The sequence below is a fragment of the Ahaetulla prasina genome, chromosome 1 (genome assembly GCF_028640845.1).
Source record: "Ahaetulla prasina isolate Xishuangbanna chromosome 1, ASM2864084v1, whole genome shotgun sequence".
In the NCBI taxonomy this organism is placed as follows: domain Eukaryota; kingdom Metazoa; phylum Chordata; class Lepidosauria; order Squamata; family Colubridae; genus Ahaetulla; species Ahaetulla prasina.
The window spans coordinates 130,046,147-130,071,605 of record NC_080539.1 but is presented as its reverse complement, the minus strand read 5'-3'; the positions used below and the strand labels follow the sequence as shown (position 1 = coordinate 130,071,605).

General features: G+C 39.9%; 1 protein-coding gene across 3 annotated transcripts; it reads left to right on the top strand.

Annotated features, from left to right (window-relative positions):
* Window positions 1–10,564: 10,564 nt before the first annotated feature.
* Window positions 10,565–21,985, top strand: TPBG (trophoblast glycoprotein). 3 transcript variants are annotated; one of them, XR_009154248.1, is made up of 2 exons: window positions 10,565–10,990; window positions 18,547–21,985. XR_009154248.1 is itself a non-coding variant. In XM_058175857.1 (2 exons), exon 2 carries the CDS (start codon window positions 12,670–12,672, stop codon window positions 13,852–13,854), a length of 1,185 nt encoding a protein of 394 aa, XP_058031840.1. In that variant the 5' UTR covers window positions 10,572–10,990; window positions 12,426–12,669; the 3' UTR covers window positions 13,855–16,871. The 3 variants fall into 3 exon arrangements, 2 of the variants coding, with proteins under 2 accessions (XP_058031840.1, XP_058031848.1); XM_058175857.1 differs by lacking the exon at window positions 18,547–21,985 and adding an exon at window positions 12,426–16,871 and having other exon boundaries at window positions 10,572–10,990; XM_058175865.1 differs by lacking the exons at window positions 10,565–10,990; window positions 18,547–21,985 and adding exons at window positions 11,009–11,296; window positions 12,426–16,871.
* Window positions 21,986–25,459: the final 3,474 nt, after the last annotated feature.

Here is a 25,459-nt window from a genome sequence, read left to right as displayed (position 1 = left end):
CAGTCATTGTGCACAATTTGTGTATTGTAGTCCCAGCACTGTTAGAACGATGGCTGACCTAACAGAAAAAATATTCAGAGATGTCTTTGTTTGTATGGGCTGACTTTGTAAGGGCTGATTTCATACATACAGATTTCAGTTTTAGCCAGCGCTCTTTAGAAAAAGTATAGGCAGCTGGAATTTTGGGACCAAAGCAAGTGAACAAGAAAGCAAACAAAAAGAGTTTTGTGAAGACCTTTAGCAGAGGGAGGAACAGGATAACTCAAATCTTACCCCAAAAAATTGACAACAATTGACCAGCACTGGTGATTTACCAGATGAGTGCTAATTTTAAACTAGTTACTCCTATTCCAAATGCTAAGTTTGTCTTCTTACTGGAGGACTGCAGCCCATCTTTTTAAGAATATCAGAGAAGATGTGGCATACACGGAGAACTGTCCACAAAGGCCAGTAAAACAAAATCTTCAAATAAAGACAAGACTTAGCAATAACAGTAGCATTTCATATACCACTTCATAGAGCTTTACAAATGCCAGCCAGTTGCCAAGCATCCAAACTGTGATCACATGACTGCAGAGTTGGTGCCACAGTCGTAACCCTGAAGATGGCTGGTAAGTCACTTTTTCATGGCCAATGTAATTTAGAACCATTGTTAAATGAATGGCTATAAGTCAAGGATTACCTAAACAATGTTACCTTGTATTATGTTGAGTTAAATGGGATTTCAGTTAGTATGATTGATTTTGATAAATGGATTTACATTCTTGTGATATTCAGAACTGTCATTAATCCATTTGTCAGATAATAGTAGTACTGTTAATACAGTAGTAATACTGTCTGCAAGTGCTTGAGCATCTATGTATTGTTTTAGCCACAAGATGTCACCATTGAGATACCTTATTTTCCAATTTCCAGTATTGAGGGTGAAACTATTCAATGCTATTATCACATATGAATTTTTTGCTGAATTGTTGAAAATTCCTAATAAAAGTAACTCTCCTTTTTTTTTTTGGTAAATCCAGAGCTATAGCAATCTCTAAATATAATGCCACAAACAAATTCCAAGACAAGAACATTCTGAACCTGGAATCATAATGATTTTACTAATTCACATCAGTCTAGTGCAGGGGTCTCCAACCTTGGTCCCTTTAAGACTTGTGGACTTCAACTCCCAGAGTTCCTCAGCCAGCTTTGCTGGCTGAGGGACTCTGGGAGTTGAAGTCCACGAGTCTTAAAGGGACCAAGGTTGGAGTCCCCTGGTCTAGTGTGTATAAAATGAAAAAAACAGGCCATCCAGATAACAGACTCTTACCGTTATTGTTAGTGGCATGCTTGTGCATTTTTTCTTTTTGTGAAATAGCCAAAAAATATACAGTAGAAAATGTACCTATCCAATCAAATCTATAGACCTTATCATATTTACTAATGTGACTGTAAGCTGAAAGCGGTGAACAAATTTCATTTATCAGTGGTAAAACATTGCAGACTAAGGGCAAGATAAATACGAAATCTACATTCTCTGAGAAAAGTTCCTCTACATTTCATATAACAAAGATTCATATTCATTACTGAGAAATATTAGGCTGAAGGGATTCAGCAGCTTATAGTATTGTGGTTCAATTCTATCTAGGTATATTTAAGTTCTGGGTTTAACAAGCTAAGATAGTGAAGCTGTTTGATCCTTTTGGCCATGGTGTATGTTCTCGTTTCTTTCATTCATCTTTTCCAAAGTGATGTTCTCATAAGTGGGATGAATAATAACCATCACTTCAAGCCAATATCCCATGCTGACAAAGGACGAGGGCACTGTAGGCAGTAGGCTGGAGAAAGCTGGTCTAATCACAGTACTCCTTTCTGATCAATTGGCCGGTATTCTTTTTTTCAGGCTGAATTTGTAGCACTTCCACTTTTGTTCAACTAGGTCAAATTCCTGCTGTCTGCTAGGGAATCAGATTGGCTAGGAAAGGAGTAAAATCTTTGTGTCCAAGGAGAAATATAATGATATGATGTTGCTTTCTTTCTAGGGAAAAATATTAAAACTTTAAAAAAAGACAATTCAGCCAGAACAGGAATTTGTACAAATACAGTATCCTTTTGCAGAAATGTGGCCCAATTCAACAATAAAGATTGATACAGTAAGACCTTGACAATCTTATGAATTATATCTGATTTTGACTTGACTTTGGTCACTATTCAATTAATCCATATAGTCTGCCTTCCAAATGAAACCTTTGTATCAGTTGAAATGCAGGCTATGGGACTGAAGCTCTTCATGAATTCTAGTTTGCACTGACATTGGATAAGAATGGCCAATTAAAAATTAGTCTGTCCTAGAAATGGACTGATCACAATATTTCACAGTTTCTTTTTCTATGAGGAAGCCAACATTGCATCTCTCAGCTTTTTCTTGTTGTCAGCCTGCACCGAGGGGGACTCCAAGGCAAACTAATATTCCTTTTCCTCATAAAAGCTGCATGGCAAATAGATGAGCCACTCATTCTGCATCACATCACAAACCTAACTGATTGATGTCAGAAGCATGTTCGCTACCAGACAACCCAATAGGTCTCCAGTTTAATCAAATCTTAGTGGATGCGGGGTTTTTTAACAAACCCTTGCAACTGCATCAAGATTAACCAGTTTATTGGAGCTCACTTTATAAAATCATGTATTGCCTTAGATTCCAGGTACATTTTCACAAGAATGAGGGATTCTAAATATTATTATTATTATTACTACTACTACTACTACTACTACTACTACTACTACTACTACTACTACTACTAGACCGCCCTTCTCCCAAAGGACTCAGGGCGGTTAACAGCCATATAAAAAACAATATTACAAACATTAAAATAAATTTAAAATGAAATATTTAAATTTAGGCTAATTCCTATTAAAACCCTTTTTTAAAATTCCCAATTAAAAACTATCAGGCCAGTCCTGCACGACGAAACAACCATGCTTTCAGCTCGCGTTGAAACGTCCGGAGCTCAGGGAGTTGGCAAATGCCTGGTGGTAATTCGTTCCAGAGGGTTGGAGCCCCCACAGAGAAGGCCCTCCCCCTGGGGGTCGCCAGCCGACATTGTCTAGCCGACGGAACCCCAAGGAGGCCCACCCTGTGGGAGCGCACTGGTCGCTGGGAGGCCGTCGGTTGCAGTAGGCGGTCCCGTAAATAACCAGGTCTTATGCCATGGAGCGCTTTAAAGGTGGTGAATATGAAAGTCAAAAGGAAAGAAAATGCAAAAAGTAAACAAATTATGAATGTTTCACTTTCATAAAACTGTTCATTAATAAAACTGTTTAGTATCAGATCATAGCACACATATCCAGGCAAAGGATGAGTAAAGGTAAAGAAATAAAATAAAAAAGTAATTTCTTCCTAACCAGGTTCAAGCCTGTGTAAGCTCTGGGCAGAGACAAATTATCGGAAAATAAACCTTTCTGCTTTAATCAAATTATGGTAGGGGAGCTTTTTAACTCAACTATTATTTCTATTTTTCAGTTCTTTTACATTAAAGTACCACAGAATTTTTGTTGTTCTAAATAATACAATTGATTTATAATGTTGACCCTTGTGAATTTCTTTTCTTCTTTTTTTTTTCTTTTTGGGCAATTGAAAGAATTTCAGAACCAAATTGCAGTATCTTTTATGTAATAAATAGGAAAGAAAGAGTGAGGTTAGGAACTGAATACTATTCTAGGGGCACATTCATTTATTTTTAACAGAATATGTCTTTCAAAAGTACCTTGATGAACGTATCTTTTCTTTTATGTACACTGAGAGCATATGCACAAATTCCTTGTGTGTCCAATCACGCTTGGCCAATAAAAAATTCTATTCTATTCTATTCTATTCTATTCTAAAATAGAAAGAATTCTCAGGGCAGTGTTCTCGTGACATTTTGACAACACTTCTTTTTCTAGTTACCAAAAAACCCTACAATTTCATTACAAGTTATTAGAAGTACTTATGGGATCAGATCAAAATTCCATTGAGTTCAATAATTAATAGTTAATTCAACACCCCTTTAAAGCCTACAAACAGGGCATTGATACAATGCACCATCATGTTGTTTTATCCAACTGTAATTCAGAAATATGCTGCTTTTAATGTTATCAATAGAATACATTATTCTATTCTAGATTAATAGTTACCTTTACTTTCATCTTCTTCAACCTATCTGATCCCCACTTATAGTTGTTCAAGATCAGGTATGTTTGGGTCTGCTATAGTTTATTGAATGATCCCAGCCTTGGAGTTTATTAAAGAAAATGAATTAATGAACAAATCCAGTCAAAAAATCTCTTCTGACATGTTACTAAACTTCCCATTTTAGCTATGTGCTGTATGAAGAATTTCTTTTTGTCTGACCTGAATCTCCAACTATTCAGGTCCACTGAACGAGCATGGCTTCTATTAGGCAGAAAAATATTCTTTTTTTTTCCTACAGCATCATAGTTTTATTACCTTTATATCTTCATGATTGTACCTTATCTTGCTGTGCTTCCTAAAATATACACTTGACCAGTATTTTTAAGAGATTCTAAATTTGCTTTCTCCTCCATCAGTTTTACAAGCAATATATTGTTGGATGAAAACTCAGACTTTGCCATTGTGATTTAATTAATCCCCTTTCCATCCCCTTTTGGATAGATGACTGAAAATTAAACCCATTGTTTAAATTTAATAGTTAAATTATAAGATAGGAGTAGCAATTGTGCCCTTAGTCCCATACTCTACTTTCATTCTGTCATTTAGATATTCTGCACATTTTCTGTCATTTTTTTTAAATTTTGGCTATAGGCATCCAAGAAATGGCTGATGTCTGAAGTACATAAGAAAGATAGAAAACTAAAAGATCTAATAAACAGTCTCACCCAATTTTACTTCACCTTTTCAAGATAGATTCTAAAACATCTGCATGAAAATTCTCTGCTCTTCTCTGTATTACAATTTCCCCCCTAAATTCTATAGCCACGCATCAATCATTTGTCTTCCATTTGTTTGTCTAAGGTGAAATAATTGTTTTTTGAAATGGTATCACTTCTCAGATTTTTGGAGGCATCTCAGAGCCTCTCTTGCTAAGAGAATATGAAATAATAAGGTGAAAGCCAAATGCAACCCTTATCCATGCAAAGCAGTGGCTCCCCAGATCTTTTCACACAGTTTTTTCCCTACTCCAAAAGTCTCAGTGCAATACAGGAAGGGAAGGGCACATTTGCCTCTGGCTTGACTTGTGGATCTGCAGCTTAGTTAATCTTTCTGGCTCTTGCTTGGTTGACAATATGACACTGGTTAAAAATCGGCAGCATATTAGAGGAGTAGAGGTCATCAGTTGTGAAGTTATATTCATACACTTTCTCCTGGATGCAGAAAGAACTAAGAGTTCATTTGTTCCAAGTAAAGAGCAAAGTAGCACTAATAAGGCAGAATTGTAGAAATCAGAGAGACTTCTATGTTGAGCCATTTTCTGAAATACTGAGGGTATTTGCTCACTTATTTAAGAATCCAGACAATGTTTCCAAGCTTTAGGGTGGATTTTTTTTAAAAAAAGAAAATGGAATGAGTACACTCTTTTCAGGCGTTAAATAATAATAAATTGAAAGTCAGTTTTCAATGTGTTGTAAGTGTTGTACCTTGATGAAGGTATCTTTTCTTTTATGTACACTGAGAGCATATGCACCAAGACAAATTCCTTGTGTGTCCAATCACACTTGGCCAGTAAAAAATTCTATTCTATTCTATTCAAATATAAAAACTTCAAGTCAGTTTTTACTCATGGCAATTACCTAGACAAATCCTGCAATGGCTTGCCATGGCTTCCTTCAGTTTAGGACTCAGAGAGAGAGAGATTCCACTATACTGGTATATATTCATTCCAGATGTTGAAAACCATCAGTCTTAGTTAATAAAGCTGAAAGAAGATGAGCAGTACAATTCAACATCTAGAAAACCCAGGTTACCCTTTCCTTTTCTATGTCCTATCCAAAAAGGATTATTTTGGGGAAAAGATAAATTATGGTAGAAGTTTTTTATTCAAGAATGCTTTCATATTTTCCCCGCTGATAATCAGTATGGAGGTTTCAAGTTAATCCCTAATTTAAAAAGCACAACCCCCTTCTTGCAAATAATCACTATGACCAAAAAAAACCCACAGGAAAACAAGGTTCACTCCACTGCCATCAGCCCTACTGCCAAGAAGGGCTTAAAACCAGGGGTGAAATCCAGCAGGTTCTGGAGAACTGGTAGCAGAAATTTTGAGTAGTTCGGAGAACCAGCAAATACTACCTCTGGCTGGCTCCAGAGTGGGGTGGGAATGGGGATTTTGCAGTATCCTTCCCCTGGAGTGGGGTGGGAATGGGGATTTTGCAATATCCTTCCCCTGCCACGCCCACTAAGCCACATCACGCCCACCAAGCCACGCCCACAGAATTGGTAGTAAAAAAATTGGATTTCTTAAAACATATTTTAAGACCTAGTGTTTGAAAAAGACAGATCCAAAATGGAGTTAAAGAAATCTGGCACTTTTATATTATGAAACGATTGCAAAAGGCTGTCTTGTTGGAGCTAGCAGGGGAGATTAATGCTCTGGGGCATTACTGGAGCTGGTCCTGCAGCCTTTCCAAATAACTGACAAAACCCTTTGTCACTCCATGGAACCTAGGAAAGCAGGTTCCACCAAGATTTGAAACAGATCTTTGGAATGTCCGCTTCCAAGCATCACTATTTCAAAAAAGAAAATAATTGGCTTGTTCAAAAATCTTTGCCTGAGACTCTATATCTATGATATAGAGTTCATTCTCTGAGTTTGTGGGTTGGTTTCTAAACATTTCATTACCAGGCTAGGTAACATCTTCAGTAGAGCGTGGAATTATTCGGAAGGAATTATCAGAACCGAAGACAAGATACAGAAGGATGAAAGAAACAATGTAATCAATGTAATTCCAAGGGGTTGGAAGATTCTAGCTGTCATTTGCCACATACCCAAAAGGGGTGTCGGAAATGACAGCCTCAATCCTCCAACCCCTAGGAATGGCAATAGTCCATAAATCTACAGCCACACTGTGCCAGGAACTATCCAGAATCAAAGACAAAATACAGAGGGATGAAAGAAACAATGCAATCTACAAAAATCAACCAATTCTACATAGGACAAACTTCACATCAATTAAAAACCAGGATCCACGAATACTGGCTGGCAGTCAAACGCCATGATACCAAATCCTTAATCTCTAGTCACACCGACACTAAACAGCACCAGTTCAATTGAAGCAACACAAAAATCATCGGCCACACTACTGCCTGCCACGCTCGTAAGTTCATCCAAGTTTGGCACTCCACAAGCCATTCCATCAACAAACACATTGACCTACAATCAGACTACAAACCCCTCAGAATCCAAATCAACCGACACAGCCAACCAGAGACAGCACCAACCTTCAACCAACCCAGACAACCCAACCTACCAGTTCACCTCCCAATGACCCTGACCTGATGTAATCTCATTACAAGACCCATCACAAGGCTCAGTGACGACTCACTCTTGACCCATCACTAGACCCTCACTTGACACACCCACACCTGAAGCCCTTATAAACAGAAGAACACTGACATCTCCTAAACTCCACTGAAGATGTTACCTAGCCTGGTAACGAAACATTCAGAAACCAACTCACAAGCTCGGAGAACAAACCTTCATATTGATTGATTGATTGATTGATTTAGTTGTCTCTAGAAATTCTCTAAAAATATTGTGACTATTTGTGACAAACAAAACATTGCAAAAATATCTTCTTTCATGAGGATCCCAAATAATTCCAATATATCGACAATGCCCTACCTTAAGCAAATCAAATGCCCCTACCTTAAGCAAATCAAAATTAAAAATGGATCTTCTTCTTTCTCTCCATTCACATAAATATTAAAAGATTCCCAAGAAACCCAGTGAGTTTTTAACTCACTGTAATTGTTAACTGATATAATACATATACTTGTAATGTCTCATGTGTAACGTGAAGTGCATAATCAACCTACCTTCCCCTCAGTCTCCCATTTCACCCCATTTAAATCCTTCATCAGTCTAGCTACTCTATACATCTAATGCAGTGATCTGCAGCTCATGAAAACATACAACTTTTAATAAAGTTGTTAAAAGGTGCTACAGTACTAGATTTTTTTTATTACCTGATACAGTACTAAGTTTTTGCTACCATAGACTAGCATGTCTGCCCTCCATAATTTCTTTCTTCACGTATACTGGGATAACCTATATGTCCAATAATAAACCAATTCTAGCCAACTGCAAGGGATTAGTGGCATGGTGATTAAGGTGCTGGATTAAAATACGGGATACCCAGTTTAAGTATGGAGATTTATTAAGCAATATTAGGTAGGCAGGTGGACAGAGGACAGAGTATTCTATGCACCTCTGTAAGCTCTGGAGGAAAAACAGCATAGAAATCTAATAAATAAGCTAATAAACCTAACTCAGAAGAAAGATGAAGTGTTTTGTTGTAGTTCCATGATTCCATAGATGGAAGTTAGATACCTTGTTATGTACAAACAAATTATCCAGAGACATACTAATGGGTCCTGCTTTATTTTCCTTTCATCTCTGTTCTGAGCTGCATCTGGTCACCTTTTTCAGAAATGTAGCCTTTTTTGCAGTTTGGTTTTCATTACTCCCAATGGGATCCGAAAAGAGAAGAACAGTGTTTCCGCAAAGGCATTGCCCCCAATCTGCCAGCACAAATGTTCTGTGGCTCACTCGGGTGTCAGCCACAAAGCCTTTAGTATACAGGCAATTCTCAGTAGAGCCAGCCCCCCTCAGCCCCCAAAACCCCAGCCTTAATGGGATTTTGTAAAATGACCAATCACCAGTCAGATAACTCCCCAAAGTATAAAGCAAGAGCCATGTTCATTAAAAATGGGTTTGTTAACCTTGTCATAAAAGAGCATAACTGACTCACTATGGATTCCTCTGAATAGCCAGGGACATCCGCAGCAAGCCAAGATGTTGTCAAAATGATGAAATGTGTGTCATGACAGCACAACACAAGCTGTACCACTTATGTACTTGCAGGCAACACTGATGCAGCAGTTCTGTTGTGACACATTTTATCATTGTCCCCCATCTCCCACTCTCACCCACTCCCCCCAACTGATACCCACATATATATCCAGGCTATCATTCAACTTTCAGGTGATAAAGGATCAGTAGCATATACATTTTTTCCTCATTTTTTTTAACATAGCTGAAGAGCAAGACAACCTTTGGGGCAACTGTCTGTCAAATGAGGCTTGAGATGCAGAGGACACCTGTCACAGATTAATTGTTCAATCATTTACTTAGGGACTGAAACATATATTACCCTCTATCAGCATTTGCAGATCTCAGAAATTGATTTAAAATGCCTAATCTTTTTTTTTTATCTGTGACAGAATACGTATCCATGTCCAAATGGTATGTATGAAAATGGCTGATCAGAACTACTACTCTGAATATTTCCTCAACTGACCCCAACTCGTTTCTGAGACATTATGTTAAGAGAAACTGATATATTTTCCCTTTTTAAATGTCCTTTAAAAATCTTGCTCTCTTCCCTTATATGAACCAGGAATAAGGTTTCTTCAATTATATCTTTACACAGGGTTGAATCTCTTCTGTGACAAACGATCAGATCCATTTGTGTTAAACTCATCTTCTACCATGGAAAGTCGGTCATGAATGCAAAATTGTGAAATAAGACAGTAAATTTGTTTTTGTTTTTTCTTCAAACATGGTCAAAAGAAGAATGCAAACGGAGTCACAGAAACCATTTCTCATCAGGAAGATCACTTGGTCCTTAGCTGACACAGGCATTATAGTAATCTCAGGCACGCATAAAACTTGTCTTCTGATATTGGCTGATGTTAGCAGCAGGTACCGGCTTTCTGACCTTCAAGAAACAGGAAGAAACTGGTCCCACAATTACAGCTTAACCTTATCTTTCACTTCCCTGGCTCTTGTAGAATTTCTTCAGGCTTCTGGCACAGAGGAAATCCGTTCTTATGTGTAAAGCTTAAGGTGCAACAGCCACAGGGTATAGGGATGCTCTGTTTTGTTTTGTTTAAACAGCTCCTCGTTCCATTCTTCTCTAGATACAAAAAGAGCAAGAGCTGTGAAATCAGGACAGCATCTAACCCAGCATCATTCATTGCCTTATTATGTCTTCAATCAGTATGATATCCCCTCAGAAAACTTCCCTGGTCAGAGTTAAGACTTCTCAGCAGGGTTTAAAAGGCTCTGCCAAAAGTTGTGGTTACAAAGCATGACGGTACCAGCCAGGATGTTGCTTCAAGCAGGATTGAAGCCCAGCCTAGGATAGCACCCAGCCTATTATGGCAGTAGCATCCTGGGTACCACAGCTGGCTAGGTGCCTCTCTCTGAATCAGATGCTCAGTTATATTTTGGCCAATTTAACCTACCACACAGGACCGCTGGGAAGAGACAAGGAAGGGCGTTGTGCATTGTTGCGAGTACACCGAGCGCAGCGTTGAACTCAACACATAATTGCCCTTTTAGATGTCAAGAGTTGAGCTGCCACGAGTACACATAACGAGTACCTCTGAGTTCGTGCAGAGGGCTTTCCGCCAGTCTCCGCTGGGGGTTCCTGTATTCCGCGATCCTTCGGCAGTCAGACATAATAGCGGCGAAGGCGGAGGGACGCCAACCAGTCCCACCTGCCGCCGCCTCTTTGCAAAGTAAACCGGGCGGGGATGCGAGAAGCGGCCGCCCGCTGCCACCGAGGGTGTGGTGCGCGGAGCCGGGCTGCTTCCCGGAGGCCGCGCCTGCCATTGGCTTCTCCTACAGTGGAGGCTGGGCTAGGCAAGCCGGGAGGAGGGGGGGGGGGCAGGCAGGGAAAGTTGCTGCCTGCGCCATGCAGTTCCCACTCGGCCCGGGAGTTTGCGCGGGACTGGCGGAGCTGAAGCCCAGGCGCGAAACAGGTAAGCTAATGCCGGCGGGGCTGGGCAAGCACGGCGCTGTCCGGGACGAAGGGCTCTCCTTGCATTCCACCCCTTTCCTCGGCTGAGCTACGCAAGCTCAAGCCTCTCCTCAGTGTCCTCGCCCTCCCGGCCCAGAAGGCAGAGGGACGAGTCCGGTCTCTCGTCAAGTCCCAGGTTGAATCATCCCTCCCCGCTTACGCCCTCACCAGAAGGAATGTCTGGCCCCGACGGTTCGATGCCGCTCATCTTTCCCTGGCAAAGGGCAGCCCTGGAGCTCGCCGGCTTCGTCTTCCTCTAGGATGGGAGGTAGCCGTAGGGCGAAAGTGGAGCGGGGGGTGGGGGTTGTTGCTTCGGAAACGTGGAGCTTGTTTTTTAGGGTGTGGCGGGGAATTATTTCTTGGGAAAAGTTGGAAGGGGAGTTGGGGAGGGATGAATAATGAACGCGACGCCTTTCGATTTGGGGCAACGGAGGGGACTTGCGAAAAGTTGCACATTTTCTCCAGCAACTTTCTTAGGTTGGAGCGGTGTTGAACAAAAGCCGTGACTCTTGGTAATTGAAAGAAAAAAAACCGAACGCGGATTAAGGCTCTGCTTTTCAGCATGGCCTCTGTAGGGACTAAGAACCGCAATAACTTGCTGGCCCGTAGCGAATCCTTTTGAGCCCAATGCTGCATTTCCAGTCCTCTGAAAGGATATCGGTGGGGGGTGGAAATCCCAGCGTTTTATCCAGTAGCAGCAATTCATACCAATATGTTTTTGTATCCGTAGATGTTATAAAGGAAAGAACGTGTGGTGTAGTAGTTAGGGTAAGAGGACACAGGTTCAAGGCCATTCTTAGCCAGTAGAAGCTCCTTGGGCGGCTCTTGGCCAATCACTGCCACTCTTAACCTAGCCTACTTCACAAGATTGTTGGGGAAATGGATTGGAAGAGGGAGTCCTGTAGACATTGGAGCTCCTGAGCAAAGGGAGAAAAGGAATCTCTTACTATAAATCTAATAAATGAGCTTACCCCAAATAGCATTTACCTCAAGCATTTGGACTACAATAGCCATTATCCCCTGCTGCTCAGGGTGATGAGACATTGGTATTAAACCCCACTGAGTAAGGTTGCCCAAGGGGGAGACTCTGTCAGACACAGGCAGGTTGGCAAAACTTGCTGTAACGTTCAAGTGGAATCCAAGGACTGCTCTCTTTTCTTTCTCTCTTTTCTTTTCTTTTCTTTCTTTCTTTTTTTTTTGTGTAGTCCAGGCTGTTTTGTGGTTTGACTTGAGGGGTGGCAGTTGGGAAGGGGGAAATGATCTTGAGAAGTAGGAGTGCGCTGGCAGCATCCAGGAAGGCAGAGTCTGAGAAGAAAACATGATCTCTTCCTCATCCCAGCTTGGTTCAAACTCCTCTCCTCCTCCTCCCATTTTTTTTTCTGCTTTTTTTTTCCAAGGGTGGCAAGACGTGAAAGAGAACCGGTCCATTCCTAGGGCTGTTCCTACCCTTCCAAGACCGCTGTGGAGTCCCAGCCTGGTTGCACGCGTGGAGAGAATCGCACCTTCTCTCCAGGCTCCCTTTCTCTGCTTTTCTGCTTGACCCAAGAAGATTGCTTTTGGAGGGCTGGAACCAAGGATCCTTTTGAGACGGAGACAGCCCAGGGAGCACCGCAGGAGAACAGTCCCTGACAAGAGGTGGTGATGCTGGGGTGCTCTCTTTGCGGCTGTGCATCCCCTGCGCTAAGTGGGGAGAGGCGAGGAGCTGGTAGCCTGGAGCTGTTACTCCTGCTGGTCCTTTCAGGCTGGGTTTGGGCTCAGCAGCCACAACCACAATTTCTCCCTTGCCCTGCGCTATGTGAGTGCTACGAGACAGCCCGAACAGTGAAGTGCATCAACGACAACTTGACCGAGGTGCCTTCTGAGCTGCCGCCTTTCGTGCAGGGACTCTTCCTCAACCATAACTGCATCAGCAACCTCTCTTCTGCCTCCTTCCTCTCCGCCTCCCTCCCGGAGCTCACCCTCCTTGACCTGAGGGGTAACCAGCTGAGCTGGGTGGGCGCGGAGACTTTTGCTGGGCTGCCCCACCTAAAGCAGTTGGACCTCAGCAACAATTCGCTCACTTGGCTCAGCCCCATGGCCCTGGGCAATGCTAGCAGCCCCTTGGAAGAACTGGACCTGAGCAGCTCCCTCTACAACAACAGTTTTGTGGTCCTGGTGGCTGAGCTGCTCCAGACGGGCACGCTTCTCAACTTGAGACTCTTGGACCTGTCGGATAACAATTTGATTTATCTGCCGGCCAGGATGTTCTCCACACTGCCCAGGCTGGAGCACCTAGACATGCATAACAACTCCCTGGTGAGTTTACGTAACGTGTTCTTGGGGAGCCTTCAACAGCTGCGCACCTTCGATCTCGGCAGCAACGGTTTCAAGACCCTGAGGAACGACACCCTCCAGCAGCTCCAGGGCCTCCCTTTGCTGTCCCTCAATCTCAGCGGCAACCCCTGGGCTTGTGACTGCCACATCGAGGACTTGGTGAACTGGCTGAAGGAGAGCAAGCAGGTCGAGGCCAAAGGGTCGCTCCAGTGCTCCTATCCCCAGGAGTTGCAAGGACGCTCTTTGGTGAGCATCGATGTGTCCAAACTCGACTGCCCCCTTCTGATCGACGACCAGACCCCGCTGCAGACTTCTTATGTCTTTCTTGGGATAGTCTTGGCCCTCATTGGTGCCATTTTCCTCCTGGTTTTATATTTGAACCGAAAGGGGATCAAAAAGTGGATGTATAACATCAGGGATGCCTGTAGAGACCACATGGAAGGCTATCACTACAGGTACGAGATCAACACAGATCCCAGGCTAACATCCCACAACTCCAACTCAGATGTCTGAAGAAGTACTATGGGGAAATGGGCCTGATGCATAATAGTCCCGCATGAAATGTAGACTTTAACTCTTGCCCTTCCTCTTCCCTTTTCACCCCGACATCAGAGACTTCACTTGTGCAGAGAATTATGCTTCCCTGCACAACATTCACATTATTGTTATTATGAATGTGGTGCATGGTGTTAGACAGTCTGTGCCATTGCTACTTTCCAGCCTTTTTCCTTTGCAACTCGCTGCCAGCTTGTGGTTGGATATTTCTTAGCATCTAAACAGATAAGGAATGTTCCCTCTTTGTTTCCCTCTCTTGATATTTTCAAAGAGTGAGCATATATTAAAAAGTATCATTCAACAAAGACTGCCTCAACTTTTTTTTGAGAGAGAAACATTATACCGATTGGAAGGTTGGTTTTTGTGCCTCATAATTGTGAAAAGGTTTATAGATTCCATACATATTTAGAAAAGGGACATGTACAGACAAGCAAGTAAACATCAAGCATGCAAAAAGGGAAAACGCTTAGCCCAAGTAAAATCACATCCCTTAGCCAAGTATATCAGTTATTTGCATGTTTGCTCTTTCCTTGGTCGTTTGTACAAACCTCTTGTATGGTTTTGCTTTTGGTAAAAAATACAAGCATTTACAATGCATATGTGGAAACTGGTGTTTTAAGGAATTCTCACCTCATACAAATTGCATATGAAGTGAGTGTGCACTGTTAAATAAGCCAATAAATGTTTCTGTTTTGCTGCAGCAGGCTATCCTTTTATAATAAGGAAGTTAAGTCCCCAACACGATATTCTTTCCTTTTTGATTAAAAATTGTGCAAAATATGAAAGAACATCCCTTTTAAAAAAAATATTTGTTTGGAAGCATGTCATCAACGTAGTTTAATTTTAGACAGGCTTGAAAAATGCAAAGTTAACAATAATTTGCACTTTTTTTGTTAAACTGCATGTGAACTACCATCTCTCTTATTATGCAATCTCATTCTACATAGTCTGTTGTGACCTAGGAGTGGTTGTACAACAACTCTTAAGTGGAAAAATGAAGTATTAAATGACACTGATTTTTGGAGCAATCGCTGAAATTGGGAGCAGGATCTTGCTGCTGAATAATGGGCACTTGCACCTTTTTTTTTTAATCTATGCAAACATTACTTTTGGCAACTCGTATGAATTATCCCCAGATGCATGTGAGAAATCTTAAACTGAAAACACATATTTCGTTGAATTAAAATATGGATTGTTTCATTGTTGCTCAGCTTATGTGAACGCAGTAAACTATGATTTATTCAACAAACTATTATTAAATCAATGGTGGCTTAACACATGAACCCAACCATAATGTAGCATGAGTTTCAATGACAACCCATCTGTGGAAAAAGAGTAGAGTTCCAAGTGTTTAATTTGACTAAATTGTATCTAATGTATCTAAGCTGCAATAATTAGAACAGGGATCTAGATGCACGTACTTTTGGAAAACTAATGTAATGATAGAATTAAGCCATAGGTCCTATGGAGTGGTAGGCTCATTCCGAAATAAGTATGCTTAGCAATAGCGTCTGATTATAAAACAACTTTGTTGAAGTTAGCATGGCCTTAGTTTTCAGTTGAGAGGTTGTACATCTTCAGACCTCAAGGGGGGAGGCTGACATAACTGTTCACCAAGCTGGAGACAATATTATACAAGTCTAGTTTTCAAACCTTAGCTAATATTCACAAGGAATAACATAACATCTGTGCAATTGTATATTTTATGGTTTAACTTGTGCATGGCTATGACTTTATGTGTCTCTTTGCCCATTTATAAGGAAGGATGCTTTGCAAACCATAGGTGTCACCTTCAGTCTGACTGTTGTGATAGTCCAGGAAGTATATTAAACACATTCTTCTTTGAAAAACTGGAATGCATGAACTGTGATGCCAATCTGCATATCAGCTCTAAATAGATAAATTTACTTTCTGTTAGCAATTTTTGGAAAGTTGTATATCACGTTCTTGGTATTGCTTGTGAAGTACTAGGTCTAATAAATCACAAATAAGTTTACTATAGCGATAAGCAATATCCAGACCCATATTGGTCAGGAAAAAATTTCCAACTAAATCAATGGCATGGAAATCTTGTGTGTAATTAACATTATTCAGAATGTTTATAGCTTAACTATGCCACTGTTTATGAAGCTTCCACTCTTATGTGCACACACCATTACAGTATTGCAAGTTTTGCTAAATTTCTTTTTGCAAATTTGTTTGTTCCAATTTTGGGGGAATGAAGAGTAATAAAACCTGTACTACTGATTTATCTTTTATTTCACAAATACAAATTTCCTGATTTTAATCATTGCTTAGTCTGTAATATTACTAGAGTTAGTAATATAATTCTATTGTGATATAAGCTCTTAAAAATAAAGTAAAATAAAATACAGTAGGTGCTAACTAAAAATAGCATTTTCAGACAATGCTAGTGCTTAAGTCATTTTTTCAGTGTTTTCAATAGAAAATGGCATTGTTGGGGGGAAAAACTGGCTTTGGAAGATGCACTGCATTTTCTTAAGCAGTTGTGCAATGCAAATCTTAATTTGACCAATGAAAAATGTACCACCAAACAAATGAATAATGTTAGCAGATACTAACATTATAGAAAAACATCAGATTCTTAAGGTATTGAATGGTGGTGTATGCCATAATAACTTTATATTTGAATCAACTTGAATCAAATAGTCTTTCATTTAAAAAAAACCAATCTGGGCATATTTGCATGTTTCCTAATCAATGAATATTCTCCTGAATCAGTGTTAATCAGATTGTCTAAAGTGCAATAGATTTTTCCAATAAGAGGAAGACAATTATAAATAATTGTTTCTGTTTTGCTACTCAGCTCTATCCCCTGTTTTTCTATGTATTTGTTAATACACGACATGTTGAGATGGGCATATTCTAAACGCTCTTAGAATGGTCCAACAATAAACTGATATTTTAATCGTTATGTTAGTTTGACGTAGAATTAAAACATACAGAATATAATTATTTAGCACCTGAAACTAATGCATCTATTTCCTTTTCTCTGCAACATCCAACTAGAAAGTATCTCTCTCCGTTTCTTGGAGCTGGTTTTTCTGACATTGGAGCCCCTTGGCATATTTCACGATTTCTATTTCCTTAGCAGCTGATAGCGCTTAGTAAGGTTTATAAATGTCCAGATTTGCCCAGGAAATCTTTTAGAAAGGAAGTGTTTCAAAACAAATCAATGCTAAGAGCATTATTCAAATTCAAGTGTTACATGGAAAATGGATCACCCCAATACATACTGTCACACTGTTCATCCCAAGAGGTTGTGATCAGCTGATAACTACATACTACCGCCATGGTATTGTAGAGCTGAAAAGAGATCAAGGTCAATACGACCTTTCTCCAGGTATACTTGGAATCTGCATAACAACATCTTAACATTTCTCAGATTATTCTTTTTCATAGAACATCAATCTCCATATAGCTCAGTAACACCAACCTTGTAGCTGCCTGTACCTTGGGACTCCTTGCTTACGTAATACTTATATTTTCACACTTAACTAATAAGATATGCCATCTACACACCAAAGGCAGAAGTACCTTATGATGCAAGGGTAGCCAGCCACATAGAACCCTACATGCGAAGGGTCATTGCCAGTTTCACTTTTGTTCTCTTTCCTTTAGATAGATTTTTACCACTGAGCAGCATTTTCTCAGGAAAAGGAGACACTAAGAGAGGTTACCGTTATGGTACCAAATTAGAAAGCCTGTCCTGCTAATCTCCTCTTTCCACCAAGTCTCTTCTTTTCCATATGGCAATCTGTTAATTCAAACCAGGATTGGAAGAAGTAGACAAAAAGATGAAGGTGATGCCTATAAAACTTCAAGCTGCAATCTTTGCCTATTTTCAACCAAATCTTGGTTGCTTGCACAATCATATATTTTTTTCAATACCAAAGAGGACAATAAATAGTTCACCTCACTTCACGTGGTCTGCATAGATGGTCTTCCATAGCTTTCCTATATGAACAGAGGCCAGAGGCTGCCTAGGATCTCTTGCATACAATAAAGATGCTCTTCTCTTGAGGGACAGCTGTTTCTCAAATCATCTGACATTTCAATAATCGTATGATTTTTGAGTTCTAAAACCTTTGGTCATTTTGCTGCCCTATGGTTTTTTCCTAGATGCCAACTATATCTGTGTATATACTAACCATATTGTTAACATTATAGATACCTAATTCATGTGCAATAATAAATAAGGAAGATGCTTATATTGCTTATGCAATAATAAATAAGGAAGACAATGATTGAACCCCAATCCTTATTTCCCCTAAAACTACCTGATAGTCCAAGCATGGATCAACAGCCTGCCCTATTAGTTTCAACAATATTTTATACATGTCTAATCCATTACAATAATAACATGATTGGACAGCAAGACTGTTGATAAGATGACTTAGTAATTTGAAACTTTCTCATTAAAAAAAAAAATCTCTACTTCAAAAGTGATTCCCTCCCCCCCACATCCCACCCTTGATCTGTTGCCAATGGATTGGATAAATACCTGCCTTGACCATTGCTCGGTATACTTATTTGCAAAATTTTCTCTCAGATCAAAATACTTAAGGAGCAGCAGTGACAGCTGGCAAGATCAAAAAATCTGATTTAATTGTATCTTTCTTTTTTCAGTGACTGACTGAATTCAGCCAACAAAGAAAAGATCTCTTGGGAGAAAAGAGAATAAGGCTTGGTTCAAGAGAGTTTGCAATTCCAACTTCCATATTTCACTCTTTATGTCCTGCAAAAGCAAGGTGGAACTTATGTCCTTGGCATGAAGTGGACAACAACCTGCTTGACTGAAACAGGGTCCTGTCATTCTCATGGACTCCCTTGTGCCTGCTGTGTGAAAAACCCTACGGATGGTTGTTCTTTTGGAAATATCTGTAATATGGGCACTTGTGCATTTTCTCCTCTTCGTGTCTTAAAGTCGTCCTGTAACTGCAATTACATAAGGGGGGGGGATGGGAATAATTTTGCTTTAGGGAGAGTTTAAAAAATGGGCTTTATTTGGCTGACTGTGAAAAGGGTTTGGGAAAGATTCTGATTCTCTTTCGATTCTCTTAACATGGGAGAAGCAACCTGATATTCTCAAGATATATTTGACAATTCCTACATTCCAGAGTGGATGGGAGTTGAAGTTGAAAACATCTAGAAAACACCAAGTTGCCTATGGTTACTCTTAACATTGGCAACTGTGATGTGTGTAATCTTCAAGCAAGCAGGCAACATAGACTCAGGGATAGAAGTATTTGAGAAGCACCATGGTTTTATATATAAATATATATATTATATAATATATTTGAGAAAGTGTTCTGTCCCGTTAGTTTCAAAAAAGATCTTTCAAACTTTGGGCAATACTGGTTTCCACAGCATGATTGTTCTTTTTCAGATAACTAGCAGCTAAAATCTATCAGGGAAAATGTTTGGTAATCTTTGACATCCTTCCCCCTTTCTATCTCAGCACCTATTACCATAGTGGCTCTTATTATTATCCATTATGTAAAGTGACTCACAAAAATACCAGTAGCCTGCCATGCAAAGTAGCTCATTCAATTGCTATATTCCTGCTTGCTAAAATAAGCCTTCATTTATTTGAGTTTGGATGCCCCATATAGCCTTTTTTTCCCCTCTTGAATTACAAGTTTGAACTACAGGAATCAAACTCATAAAAGCATAGGAAATATATTTAGCTGGTTTCTGTAGAGTGGTAAGAAACAGAGGTTTGGGGAGGGAAAATGATTATATTAAGTATTTGGAAACTTACAGTATTGAGACAATCTTTTGGAAGGTTCTTAAAAAGCAGTTATTCCACTGAAAATTTGCATTGACCTATAGGTTCAAGACTGCACTGGATTGCTGGATAGGATTAAAAAAACACATCTAAATCCTCAATCATCTACTGAAAGATTTCTTGGAAGAAAGACTGTATACAAGCAGTATTTAAGTATTGCCAACTGCTCTTTATTTTATTTTGAAAAATACCTTAGGGAATAAGGGCTATTATTCTGTCCTAACCCAACAGAATATTTAAATACATTAAATGTAGAGTATCCTGAATTCTGAGCACTGTCTATGGTGAGACACTTTTGGCTACATGTTTAATGGTGCTTATTAATGTGAATGTTCAAAGTTCAAGACTACATATATTATTGGGTCCTTGCTGGAGAGGTGGGTTTCAGCAGGTTCTGACCAGTTCTGGAGAACCAGCAGTGGAAATTTTGAGTAGTTCAGAGAACCGGTAGTAAAAATTCTGCCTGGCCCCGTTCCCATCTATTCTCTGCCTCCCAAGTCCCAGCTGATCAGGAGGAAATGGGGATTTTGCAGTAACCTTCCCCTGGATTGGGGAGGGAATGGAGATTTTGCAGTACCCTTCCCCCAGAGTGGGGTGGTAATGGAGATTTTACAGTATCCTTACCCTGACATGCCCATCTAGTCATGCCATGCCCACCAAGCCACACCCATAGAACAGGTAGTAAAAAAATTTGAAACCCACCACTGCCTTGGTGCTCACTGAGCTTGGTTGTTTTCTTTCAGATATTTCATTACCAGCTAGGTAACATCATTAGTGATAGAAGTGAATGGGGTTTTGCTCTCTGTTTATATACAGGTGATTCTCTTCTATTGGTACTGTAAATATTGGCCTGTATAATTTCTCCATTTGAGCTGTGATCTTCCCAAGCCTCCACTATAATTCTTATAGGGAACATCTGCAAAATATACAAGGGACTCGCAAAATGTAGGACTGTCAATATTTCAAAGTCAGAATTTCCTGAGACCCAAGGAACATCTGCAATGGATGCCATTGCACTCCTATCATGCTTGGGATTTTCCCATAAGTCTCTGTCAGCCCTTTTAAAAGCCAGGATGCTCTATTAGATAGAGGGCTGGACAAATCCTTTAAATCAGGGGTCTTCAACCTCTGCAACTTTAAGACTTGTGGACTTCAACTCCCAGAATTCCTCAGCCAGCTTTGCTGGCTGAGGGATTATTATTATTTATTATTATTTATTATATTTGTATACTGCCGTTCTCCCGAAGGACTCAGGACGGTTCACAGACAATAAAAACAACAGAAAACATATAGTACATATAAAACAGCTAAAAACAGTATAAAAAACTTATTCAATTGATGGCTTAAAACTTTTAAATACAAATTTAAAACCCCGTTTAAAATCCCTGATTTAATACCCCAATTTAAAACTATGTTCACGCTAGTCCTGCTCATCGAAACAACAACGTCTTCAGCTCGCGGTGGAAGGTCCGGAGGTCGGGGAGTTGACGAAGCCCCAGAGGCAGCTCGTTCCAGAGGGCAGGAGCTCCCACAGAGAAGGCCCTCCTCCTGGAGGTCTCCAGCCGACATTGTTTAGCTGACGGTATCCAGAGGAGGCCCTCTCTGTGAGAGTGCACTATTCGGTGAGAGGCTACTGGTGGCAGTAGGTGGTCCCGTAAATACCGCGGCAATTCTGGGAGTTGAAGTCCACAAGTCTTAAAGTTACCAAGGTTGGAGACCCCTGATTTAAATGGAATGCTTTGGAACAAGTGGAAGCCCTTAGGACACATCAAATCATTAAAGCAACTGCTTTCAGCTGGAGAACGTGTTCTGAGCAACCTCTTTTGAATAATTTGCAGAGTACTGTTAGAAAGGCTTTTGACTGCTCCAAAGGGTTCTTTTTCACATGCTTTAATTTAACATTTCTTTTTTTTTAAAGTTTTTTATGTTATAAACAAACAAACATCAGTCATTCCTTCCGTGTGACATCTCGGTGTTTTCTTCATGGCTCCCTCTTTTTGTTGTTGTTTCTTCATTCATTTCAGTTCGATCTATTACCATTTTTTTTCACCTTTTATTTAACATTTCATCCCTTGAATTAGATAGCCAAATTTGTATTCTTCAGAAATAACGTTTGAAGCAAGTGTAATCCGGGTTTAGAATGGGTTTATTTAACTACTGGAACATGATCCATCAAGAAACTGTTGAAGTGAATAGGAGCTGCACAAACACAGGATTATCTTCTTGTACAGTCCTTGAAGAGGGGAATTGGCCTGTACCCAGAATCCCTTTTAAGCTTTGCAATGATGGGAATAGATTGCTGGCATGATGAACATTTGAGGTATCCTTTTCTTACATTTGCACTCCCTAGAAATGATGCATGAAAATGTACATTCCGTATCTGAAAAATAACACTGTTTATATTGAATGCCAATTACATCCTTTAAAACTGCAGAGATTTCCATCATATTCATTTAGAATGCATATGGCATGCAGGATTCAATCATAATGGAACTACAAGTTAAGACAGCCTGACAGTTAAGCTTCTATTTAATCTTAAATCTCCTATATAGTTTGCAGATCATGTATTGTTTGAATAAAACATGTACTGTATTGGCATCTAAAATGTTTGTTGTGATGCATGTATCTCTTTCCTGTTGGAGACAACTTTATGTACTAGTCTATGAAGTAAGTTTTAGAAGTAAAATTGACGGTTGGCTAAATGGGTTGAGCCTGTTTTTGTTTTCCTAACTATAGTTTCATTTTTTTTTTACATAAAGCAATGCTGATGTTTTAACAAAGATAAAAACATGTTGACCCAAATGACACAAGAAAACATCTTTTTCTACATAGCTGCTTAATTTCATAGTTTTTCTTTATCAATCACCTTTGGTGATTGTTGTGTGTGCATTTTTTTTAATCAGCCATGATTACCAGTTTCATAACTTCTTTCACAGAGAAGAAAGTCAAAATTAAAGTTTAGAGGAAAGACGTCAGCCCTCCCCCAGCAATCTGAGCTTGGATCTGGATCCTGCATCCTTGCTCCTGAGAAGCTCCATAGCTGCACACAATCAGAGCAACTATACCTCCTATTTGTGGCCCATCAGGATTGTATTCAAACAATAGGCTAGCAGCTACTTTCCAAAAGAGTTTTGAGGCCTTCTTTCCATCCTCCCACCTCCAGGAAAGGGAATTTAAGTCTGTGCAATGATAATTGCGCTTTGATATACATCTGAACATTTTCAGGAGGGTTATGGACCCACCTACATTTAACCATTTTAAATCCCTCCTGTGGGACCACATGGGAAAAAATGGAAATAACCACACAGATTGGCATATTCAGAAAAGTCCTATTGTGAAAGGTGTCTCAGATACTTTGCCTCCCTTACAAACATTCAAACTAAAAATAACTCTAAACCAAACTGGATTAGTTTGGTACTACATTTAAGGCTTTCTGGTTTAATTGGCTGAGAATGCATTTTTGTTATTCTCATGGTATTTTTTTCCTTTCCGTGTTCCAGACAGAACCAATAGGTAATTTCTTCTCTCAAATAATGGTTGATCAAAGATCAGGGAGCCACTCTTATAGCTGAATGAGAATTTGAACCAAGTCCAATTTTGCACCTTTAATAAAATCAAGTAGGCTCACATACTATACAAAGTGAAGCTACGGCATGTTAAATCAGTAGACTGTACAAGAGTGGCTGACCACATCATGTGTAAATTGCTTCTATTGAGACAAACCCATTTCACAGAATTTTATCTGTATTTTATCCACTTCTACACCATTTGATATAAATCTTATAAAGCACAAGCAAAGTGCAGTATTCCAGATATTGAACAGAGAACAACAAGCGGGGTGGGCAGGGGTGGGTGGGGGAGGATAACATGTCTTGAGGCAAATAATGTGATATATAAAAACCCACTTGATAAAAAGCGTCCATGAAAGAGACCTAAAACTAGATGAATCTAGTCCTCAGCAAGTATTGTGGGTCCAATTGACAAAAGCTCAGGACCATATTGGTTGAAAACCTGAGGAAGAAGCCTTCCTCCTGCAGTGGGTAGACAATGGCTAAAATGATGATTATATATGACTGTGGCTTCAATGACATACTGTACTTCTTATTTGACCTTGTTGTGGCTTGTTATATATGCTGCTATGTTGAACTGCATGACTCATTGTTAGCCACAGTGGCTAGAGCTTAACAGTATATTGCTCCACTTTTGACTAATCTTTGCCATGACACACGTCAAGTGAATCTTATCTTTCTCTAACTAATTCCTTTCTGAACTGCCTTATTCCAATATTTTCACCTAAACAGAATTGGCCTAAACCTAACATTTCTGGAGCAGTTTCAGTATTTCGATCCGATATAGGTTAAGACTTGAGGATCAAAACAATGGCTGGGTTATAGCATGCTAAATTTGATTGTTTATCCATCTTTTATTAAGTAATTAGAATTGATTGCAATCAAAACACAGTAGGATAGATTATAATCACAGGGAACACACTCCAGTGGTTGAGTTTACAAAATACACTAAACCAGAAATTAACCATTCTATGGCCCAGTGCTCATCCTCATCCTTTTTACCCTCTAGGGTAAAAACATGTAATGCCAATCATTTTAAAAAATCATGATGTTACCTTCACCTTATCCCCAATCCTTCACAGAGGCAGCTTAAATTAGCTGTACATGGCAAGATGGGATGGGTCTGGGTTTGAGGTCCCCTCTCCTAAGGAGGTACATCTCTAGTGGGACCAAGAACAAGGGCCTTCTTTGTGGTGGCTTTCTCCCTGTCGTACATCATTCCCACAGAAGTAAAGTTGGCTCCCACTTTGACATTTTTTTCACAAGATCCTGAAGATCTGGTTTTGCCAATGGGCCTAAGGTACCAGAGTATGATAGAACCCATCAACTGGCTTATTTAATTAACTGTTGTCATGGGGGGAGGGGCGGAAGGTTATTCCTTTTTATTGTTTTATATTAGGTTTTTATCTTTCAAGCCACCCGGAGCCACTGAGCACACGTGTGTTGGGCTGCCATATAAATTTAAATAAATAAATAAATAAATAAATAAATAAATAAATAAATAAATAAAGAAAGAAAGAAAGAAAGAAAGAAAGAAAGAAAGAAAGAAAGAAAGAAAGAAAGAAAGAAAGAAATATGTAAATAAAGAAATATGTAAATAAATGCATAAATAAATATTAATACTTAGCTATTCCAGTGTGAAGTAATATCATCCAGGCATATCCTTTTTTGCACTACCTTCATCACTGTTGTGGCTTTGGCTGGCAAAGAGATCAGGTGCTTGGCTTTTGCAAACCTCTGGCATTTTATGACATTTTATATCAGTGGTGAAATATGAACCGGTTTACTACCAGTTCACTGGCTGCGCATGGGCGCTCTGCACGTGCATGCGCAGTGAGCACCATGCACCAAATGCAAGGTGCGCTTGCACGCCAAAAGGAGACATGAGGTAAGTAGAACAGTGCGGGGGGGGGGGGTTGTGATCAGCTGTGGCACGTGATTTATTTATTTTTACTTTTAAAAGCATTTTTTTACAACCTATTCAGCTGGATAGTCTGACAGTCAGGCAACTCAGCTGGGATCGTCAGAGCATTTTTTTAACCTTTTAAAAGCATTTTTTAAAAGAAGCGGCAAGTGGGGAAGTGGGCAACCGGGCATTGGGTGGGCATGGGTGTGGGGGGACAGGGATTTTTGCTACCGGTTCTCCGAACTACCCGCCACCATCACTACCGGATCAGCCGAT